The 9,956-nt window shown below is 37.6% G+C and overlaps 1 protein-coding gene across 1 annotated transcript in view; it reads right to left on the reverse strand.

Moving 5' to 3' along the window:
- Nucleotides 1-2,162: 2,162 nt before the first annotated feature.
- LOC136245058 (uncharacterized) overlaps nt 2,163-9,956 on the reverse strand; it is a 29,312-nt gene continuing 21,518 nt past the window's right edge. Inside the window, exons 2-4 of the mRNA XM_066036567.1 lie at nt 5,425-5,529; nt 3,739-3,885; nt 2,163-3,268 (exon numbers count right to left, since the gene is read on the reverse strand). Of these exons, the coding sequence (XP_065892639.1) occupies nt 2,303-3,268; nt 3,739-3,885; nt 5,425-5,529 (1,218 nt within the window). The 3' untranslated portion in view covers nt 2,163-2,302. The remainder of the gene's footprint in view (nt 3,269-3,738; nt 3,886-5,424; nt 5,530-9,956) is intronic.

Here is a 9,956-nt window from a genome sequence, read left to right on the forward strand (position 1 = left end):
GAATTACTTTTAAAACTCTGGAAAATTGGTATCACTGGCAACCTTTGGTGGTGGTTTAGATCTTACCTCAACAACAGACAGCAATGCGTTCGCCTTAATGGTTCATATTCCACCTTCTTATCAGTCCTATCAGGTGTGCCTCAAGGGAGTATTCTAGGACCACTTTTATTTCTTATCTACACCAATGACTTATTTTTATCTGTCCGTTCCTCTAATGCTCTCTCCTTTGCAGATGACACAAAATGCTATAAACAAATTCTTGAACATCTAGACTCCATACAACTTCAACAAGACAGCAAACTGGTCTAGAGATTGGAACCAATTTTTTAATACCAGCAAGTTTATACATCTATCATTTAATACAAAATTCCCCACATCCTATTTCATAGACGACACTATAATCAAAACTAGTAGTATTCACCGTGACCTCGGTGTCATTTTATCAACTGATTTATCTTGGAAAAATCATTATAACCATATATCAGCTAAAGCCTATAGAACCCTTGGACTACTGAGACGTACCTTCAGCCACTCAGTTGACATTCCAACCAAGAAAACGTTGTATTTAGCATTAGTTCGATCACAATTACTTTACTGCTCTCCTTTATGGCACCCCTACCTTATTTGCGACATCTCTACTTTAGAAAGAATCCAACACCTGGCAACCAAATTTATTCTAAATGACTATGTAACCGATTACAAAACACGTCTTATCAAACTTAACATACTACCACTGATGTACATCTATGATCTTTATGACATACTCTTCTTCGTAAAATCAATCCAGCATCCATCTAATCATTTCAATATCAGTAACTATGTCAACTTTTGCCGCAATCCTACCAGATCCTCCACCAGCAACAAGCTTCAACACAATTTTACATCATCCAACAAACAAAGTAACTTCTACTTTAACAGATTACCAAGAACCTACTACAGTCTACCAGTACTTGACTTAAATCAACCTTTTTCCACCATTAAATCACAGTTATACTCAAGATCTTTTGGCAGCATTTTACAAACAATTTTGACTCTGGCAATCCTCACTGTCTGCACTTTGTTTGCCCTTGTAGTACCTGCTCCAAGTCTCCTCGCCCACCAAACTTCAGCAGTAATCAATTTTTTTTCTTGCTCTCTCTTAAAATAAGTACTTAGCTATATAAGTAAGTTTATTATTAAATACACATGTAAGTTGTAAAATTATAGGATAGTTCAACTATATATCAAATGTAAATGTATGTAATAACCTTAGCCAGCTAACTTAATTTGATTGTAATTTTATACATTCAATTGTAAATGTAAGTTGTACGTATACTTTTTCTGGCTGTGGGCACCAGTTGCCCACAGACCATTAATGCAGGCCTTGCCTGCATTAAAAAGCAGTTTTTAAAAAAAACAAAAAAAACCATAATTTTACAGCGCATGCAGTAGAAGCAGCAGCAGCACAGCTCCAGCAGTAAAGAGAAGCGGAAGCAAGCAGCAAACAGCAGCAGCAGCAACAGTACTCAGCAGCAAGCAGCAGTTCACAGCAGTAGTAACAACAGCAAGCAGCAAGCAGAAATAGCAGCAGCAAGCAGAAGCAGCAACTGCACTATATATAGAAACAGCAAGCAGCCACAAGTATCACCAAGCAGCAGAAAGCATCTAGCAGCAGCAATACACAACATCAAATGTATAAGTGCCAGAGATTAGAAGTCATTACTTACCTACTAGCTGATAGCCAACAGAATTTTTTGCATCCTGGAATTTGTAAATGATGACGTTAAACATGAATTATATGCATGTATCTTTGCTGCATTAATCATGTTTACAAAACATTATATGTTGCAGCTCTATGATCTGATGATTTTATAAAGCATTGTTGTAGTTATAATCCCTTTTTTTTTTCACATCAGCATAATTATTATAAAATAAAATTGCAAGTCAAAAAAGCGCTGTAACTAACATATGCATGATATGTTTGGCTGGTGGCTGGCCATCATCTACCAAAATCACTGTGATAACTAGAGCTGCAACATAATCTTTCTAAACTTCATTCTTCAACTTTGTGTAGTAGCACCACTCAAAGTATTGACATAATTAAGTTTGACCAAAATGGTACTTATTTGCAGCTAACTCTATATGAAATCTTCTAGCAATTAATGAGATACGTACCTATGCCCATTTGAGCTGTGAGATACATTTGTGAAAAAATGATGTTGAAGTAATGACTAGTACAGTTTAGTACATACAACAATGATATAAATAAGAAAAATGCATAACCTACAGATACATATAGCTAGCAAAAGAGTTTTATAGTTAACTAATTATATTCAGCTTCTCCCAATTCTACTGTGGTCAGTGATGATTCAGCAGCAGCTTCAACACTCCCACCTTTACTGTATCCTCCAATAACCATGATGGTGGTGTTGCTGATTGTGGCTATGGCTACATTTGCCCTAGGACTAGTGAGGGAAGCTACTTTCTTCCACAAGCGATTGTGAATGTCTAAAACAAACACATCTGATGTCAGGTTTCCTTTCAAACTTCCACCAGCGATCATGGGAGGGTAAATAGATGCCATTCCTACTCTTGCAACAGGAGTTGCTGGCCTTTTAGTCCAAGGGTAGTTGTCAATCTGGAGTGACTGGTTCAATGATGATGCCAGTATGGATGCTTGTACTTGATACACACTCTTATGTGTTGCTGAGCTGTCCATGTAGCCAGCAATGTACAGCTGGTCTTCACAAACGACAAACTGCATAGCAAACATCGGACAAGGTAACCGAATTTTTAACCTCTTCCACTCCAAAGGAAGTTGTGTCCAATTGAGTATTTCAATGTCATCAGCAATACCATCACTTGTTTGTCCACCAGCTACTATCACATGATCACAGTGTACAACTGCTCCTGGCTTGAATCTGGCACAAAGCAAGTTAGGGTAATAGGTGACCCAACTCTTTTCTGTTTCACTGAATGTTGAAACTTTGTTACACAAACTACATGTGACAGAATCTTCTCCACCAATGGCGTTCAACTGGCCATCAATCATAAGTAAAACAAAGTAGTGCTGTTTTGGTCTAGGCAATTCCTTCCACCGATTTGAACCCATATTATAGCAGTAAACATCATTCCTAGGATTGTTGTGTGGGCTGTTAGTGTCAGTGACATAAATGATCCGTTTATCAACAACCACAGACGCTCCATGCATTTTGTGTGGTAAATCAGCACATTTTGTCCACTTGATGTGGCACTGTCCACTTTTCAATGCTAGTAGTGAAGGTTGTGCCTGCAAAGTAGGAAAGTATAAATACATTAATATGGGCATGAATGGAGCAGTTAGACTTTGCAACATCTTTATAGCTCAAAACAGAGTTTGACCTTTTCAATCAAAAACTGGTTTTGGCACAAATCATGTCTCAGTACAAAAGTGCTTGTTGGAACTTGGAGAACTCTAGGTATAGTGGTAAATACACTTGACAGGTAAGTTCCCCCCCCCCCCCCCCCCCCCACCGAGCTGATGGATCATATTCTTTTTTTTGACTACTACTTTATACACACTCAAATATGAAGTGTTTTGATTGATCTTCAGCTCTACTCCCACTCAGAATATGGTCTCATTCTGAATGGATCATAGCCCCCATTTAGCCACATAAGGCACACTGGGCCTTCTAGACTCTCCCCCCTTCCCCTCCCCCCCCTTCCCCTTCCCCTCCCCCCATACACCATCACAACATATATATACACACAGCAACTTGCCAGAGGTACAGAATCCTGCTTTACATGAGTGTTTGGCATAGAAATCTCCCGGCGGAACAAAACCAGAGAATGCACATCACTTGGTGAATGTGGAGGAATCCTTGGCATTGGATAATGAGAATGATCTTGTGGAATTCTTTTAATATTCTGAAAAATAAAATCAATGTGTGTACACTCAGAGATACTGTGAAAAGCAAGCCAAGCAACTGAGTGTGATGCATGGCAATGGTGTGAGCGTGTATTTATTTATTATTTTATTTATTAAGAAAAAATTAGGAAGTTTAAATTAGAGTAGGGACAGTGTGTAGTGCTGCAATAAAAAGTACTGAAACAAGCTGGATCGGAGTAGTATGTAATGTCCAAATACTGTAAAACAATAAGAAGTGAATATCCCTACTGTGCTACACTCAATGCACAGTAGGGATATACACTTCTTATTGTTTTACAGTATTTGGACATTACATACTACTCCGATCCAGCTTGTTTCAGCACTTTTTATTGCAGCACTACACACTGTCCCTACTCTAATTTAAAATTCCTAATTTTTCTTGTACTTGTTTGTGAAGTTTTTTTGCAAGCTCATGACTACTAAATAGCATGCTTTTCACAAAACTAATCACAATATTTTAAGAGTTAATCACAGCACTATTATACTAGATTATGACTCATACAATAACAACTGATCAGTGGGTGTGGCTTTACATAAGCCTGCAGACAATAATGGATGTGGATTCGTGCATACCTACATGCTGATGAATGGGCGTGGCTACCATATGTCTACAGACAGTAATTTACATAACTGGATGTGGCTCATGAAAGAAGCAGAGCTATGCTATAACGTGTAGTAACACGTCCACATTTAATTTAGCATGTGCAGTCAGACCTGAATAATCTGTAAAGCAGGACCTGGATGACCCGACTCAGTTTAACATTATTACTAAATATATTACATTATAATATTGACTTACACATCGCCGTGAGTTGCTCTCTCTGATCGATATCAACAGTGAGTCAGGTACGCGTGTGTTTTTGGTGCAACTGGTGATCATGTGTATTTGAATAGTTTGATGCAATATACACTGGTAGATGGAAGCCGACTGTAGTCTATTAACACTCAGCGGTAGAGCCTTGACTGATGGCCATGGTAAAGAAGGATAAAAGGTAAGACAATAGCGCAAGCAGTGTATGTTTATCAATATACCAAAGGTTTTTTCTCAAGCGAGCAAGAAACGTTCCAATTAGGGCTGTAGCTGTAGCCAGTTTTCTGCTACGCTTGACTGAAGGCGTCAGGCAGGCAGCAGCAGGCAGTAGAAAATTCTGTTAAATTATTTTTTTTAAAAATTCTGTAGCAACTTGACAGAAATGTTTCGGGTCGATCTGAAGACACTTTTGGGCTTGGTTTTATCCAACCATACTGTCATGTTGTTGTGAGGAAAAATCATGGCAGGTTTTTGGGTTATATTATATCACAGTTTGCCCCCACACCTTCGTTGTCTCTACTATACAGTACTATCGTACTGTATGATAATGTTTGAGGATAAAAATAATATTGGTGGTTCATGGTCAAACAAGTGGCATATATTGTATACTTTAATGATTTTGTCGTGCTGCACCACATTTCTTGCAGACACTACTACCATTTCTATTAATTTTCCTTCTCCAAATAAACATGAAAATGGTGCTAACCTCATAATTGGGACGATAGGGAAGAGTGGGTGATAAGACATCAGGCAAGCTCCGGCTAAGCTTCATTCCACAAGAAAGTCGTTTTCTTGGGTTGACAGCAATGATCTACAGATGTATATCACAAGAATATATCCCAATTACACAAACTAAATTAACTGCATACACAGTAGCACACAAGGCAATGAAGGAAATCTGTATTGTGCAAAAGTATGCAGATATGTATGAACTCTAAAGGTGAGTGAGTAATGGTACATTCACATATCTACAGTTCCCATGTAGGAATTGTGGATTAATTATAGCAGGACTTATGTGTGCGTGTTGATCATGTTGTTACATAATGATTATGAAAATTTTTCAATAGCTGCCACGTAGCTATCAACATCACTGTCGCATCACTCTCTAAACTCGTCTCCAGCAGTGTTGGACAAGTTATTTGGTCAAAGTATATTACATAATATTATTTCTCTTTACTTCTGCAGCAATGTAATGAAGTTACAGATACTTTTACTCCAAATGAGAAGTAACTAAATGTCATACAGTATGGTAGTACTGTATAGTAGGGATCATGGAGGTTTGGGCTTCCTTGCCCAAATATAGATCATCAAAAAAACCAGCTTTGCATATTTATCAAAGTGAACTAAATCTTTGCATTGTCAATCAGATACCAACGTTACCCAGTCTGTCATCTTTTATAGTAGCTAGTAACACTATGCTATGCATGCAACCATGAATGAATTTATTTGGGCAGTATTACTGCTATGCAGAAGAGTTTTGTGGGGGAAACATGGGGTCTGCTTTAGGGCTGAGTCAATTTCACTATAATATAATATATCCACTATAGTAGGGCAGCTTAGTTGGTGGAAGTGGACACTCTGGACAAAAGCACCAATATTTTTTTACATACTACTAAGGTCGGTAGCTTTCAGCTTTTGATAGGAACCAATTCATCCAATCACCTTGAGGCAGTTGCTAAAGTATTTTAAGATGGCTGCCATAGTTAGTAAAGTGGCTTTTTGTTTATTTTTTCCTTAGGTATTGTTGAAATTGTTAATATTTGACTTCAAAGTATAGGACTTACTTTGTGGAAAAACCTGCTTTTTATTTGAAGTTAATAGCTTGTTCCATTGCAGAGTTGTGATCATTTATATAAACCAGAAACCCATCAAATTGTTACCTCCCACGCATTAAATTACAAATACAATAGAGTCTACTTTTGATGCTTAGTAACTCCTGATCAGTTCATTATTAGACATGTTAGGGTTATTGTAGGCATATAATCCATGTAGAATGTTACCATAGAAACCTAAATGCTTATCTGTTATTATGGAAACTTATCCATACCAAAAAAGAAACATTGAAAACACTCAGCATAGTGTTTTCAATAGTCTTGTAATCGTGTATCATATGTAAAATTGCACAAGTTATAATTATGCTCTTTACTCATTATCACAATAACTAAGTAAATATCAGAAAACAGTTGATAATGTAGTGTCACAACCTGTGAAACTATATAATACGAAAAACTGGTATATAGAGCAATGGATATCTCTGTCCCAAGCTTTTGACAGATGGCAATTAATTGTGTGATAGTAATTAAAGTGTTTGCCAACACCAAAGGCCACCCAAATGTTAAGGCTTTGACAGAAAACTACAAGATGGTGGAACTTGCCAATTAAAATCTGTATCAACAGTGCAGTTGGTGTAGCCGTTAATAAGAGCTTCGGATAACCAGCCTTGCGTCAGCTTCTATATTGATTGTTGATAGAGACAAATTCCTGTTCAGTGAAATGGACCTTTGTTTGTGGTACCTGAGGGATTGTAAACTGGCATTCTATTTCAAGAACCCTGTCGTAGCTTATACACCTAAGATGGTTTACTATCTTTTTAAACCTATTTTCTCTGTGAATGTGTATCCCAATATAGAGAGGCAACGAAGGTTGTCCTTCCAATAATCTTAATAGTAGCTGGTGAGTGTTTAAAGACATAGGTAGATTTAGGGGACACTGCATGCTAGGGGGGCTGAGGGGGGTAAGAAGTTATAGTGTTTATTCCACTAAAAGGAGAAGAATGGAACTCTAGCACACAGTGGCGTAGCCAAGGGTGGGCCTGGGTGGGCACGTGCCCATCCAAATTTCCTGGAACAGCAGCGTCCACTTACTAATTATATTATGGACAAGAAATGAGTAGTGCATACCTTGGCAACGCCATAGTTTCATTGTAAATCAACAGCTGATATTGAAATACTCTGAAAGACTTCAAGAACTTAATCTACCCAGCTTACTTTACTGTCGAACCAGAATGGATCTGATTACGACTTACAAAATCCTGAACAATTTAGTATCTGTGGACAAAGACTATTTTTTACTGTTAATACCAACCCCACCTGATCAAATGGACTCAAACTTTACAAAAATCACTTCAACACTGCTATTAGAGGTCATATAGTTTTCACAGAGAATTGTCAATGATTGGAACACCTTATCTGCACCTAATCTTAATGTACTGATCTTTAAGACTAAATTAGATGTATTTTTGTATGACTGCCGGTTTGGTTTTATTAGATGTATTTGAGATTGGTTTTATAAGACTTTAGACTTTCCTTGTACCAATTAACAATAACGATATCGAGACAAGTTCAATAATTACATCACATGATCCGAATAGCTTCGATGTTTTCTAGTTGATGCACAGCATAATATGATCCAAATTTTAGGTGGGGAAGAAAAGCACGAGGAGGGAGGGAATCCAGTTTCTTTCACATCTGGAATACTGAGTTGTGAGGTGTTGACAAGGTTATAAGTGACCTGAGTGATAAACGAAAAATTAAATTCTCATGTGATAGACAAATAAGTTGGAGATGAAAGGTGATTGAATTAAGCCATAGGACTATCTTAAGAGTCAGGGTGGAGTAGAATGAGTTGCAGATGAGCTAAAAGAGAACAAGACAAGGAGGTGTAATAAGTTAGTTTTCATTTATAGCTTCTATATCATTCATGCAGTAGTTTAGACTAGTGAAATAAGCTGCAGGAACAGCAGCGTAGCATATTATTAGCTAGCCAGATACATTTATGCACTTTTGAAACAGTTTTAAGACCAAATGTATGTAGAGTCCACTAAGGATGGACTCGCATTTTGTGCTAGTTGCATGGGGTGAAATGTGTCGGTGAGTGTGCCCACCTATCCCTGAACGGCTGGCTACGCCACTGGCAAGTTATATTCAATTGTAACTTTGTTTGGCATGGTTGGATGAATGAAGGGTATACTCTTTCAAAGACTCTGGTTGGGTATCTTCTGAGAAAATTTTTAAAATTAGACCTCCTAGGTTTGAATTTGGGAGCATTTTTGATAGCTATTTCAGTAGCTAACAAAATAAATGCTTTACATATAAATTAGTTAGATAAACCTGTTTGATGGTAAAGTGTACTAAACACAATAAGGTAGTAAGTATTGTTATATTGCACAAAAATGTCAGTTAATGATCATGACATTTGATTGTGACCGTTCTATTGGAGTAGTGACTGCTCTATTAGAGTATCTCAATCTTTAGCACAAAAATTCAACCTTACTTGTCTCATTTTCATAACTGTCAAGTGTATTTATACGTTGTCTTATATTTTCATGTTGGCTTTCTGTACTTCTGAATACAATGCCAGGGGGAACGCATGATTCCTGTTCCTGGTGCCAATATAGTCCTGTAAGTCCAAGGGGGCAAGAAAAGGGCCAGGGGTAAAGCCCTGCTTGCGCCCTTCCCCTCAGATCTGCTTATGCTTACTGAAATTTAAAAAGGAGTGTTTGTGAGATTGGGAGGCTTACCTGTGGAATCTTGACATTGTAAGTCAACACCATTTAGTATCATAGATACTAGAGTCGAGACAGGATGGCACAGACTGTTGCTGAGAGCCAGGTGGAAACTTACTACGAAAAGAAAAACCTTTGTAACCCGTAATGTCTTTTCACACAATCTTGGAAGCTTTAGCCAACAATACCTTGTGTGGTAGTCTGCTTTAACATCTCCTGTATATATACCTTCATAATTTTTGTTATTGCCATTGCTTTGTTCTTGTGCTTGTGGAAAATATACTAGAAGTTCTCCCTAAATCAAACTCTGTTTATCTCCTTCTAAACACCTAGGTCATATAAGCTCCTTCCATACAGTTGGTAGAATGAGCCATCTTATCTGTTGACCAGCATCAATGGGACTTCACATCTGAAATACTGCTTCCTACAGTACCTTCCGTAGCTTGAATTTGGGATGCTCTCTTTAATTTCTCATTGCTAATTTTACACAACAAGACTAATGCCATGTTGCCTAGTACAATATCATTACTGAACTTTAGCAATGTTCGAAGTACTATCATTAGTGAGAAGTGAGCTGTATACTACTGACAGGTCCCTGTCTCCTTTTGCATTGAGTTGGCATTTCAGTAGTTCCTTTGTCTTTTGCTGACAGATCAGACAACATACTCCAATCCATATTTAAAACTTTAGTTCTACTACATCTATTTATTTAGCAACACTGAACTTAATGTCAA

Source organism: Dysidea avara, chromosome 15 (genome assembly GCF_963678975.1).
Source record: "Dysidea avara chromosome 15, odDysAvar1.4, whole genome shotgun sequence".
Lineage (NCBI taxonomy): Eukaryota > Metazoa > Porifera > Demospongiae > Dictyoceratida > Dysideidae > Dysidea > Dysidea avara.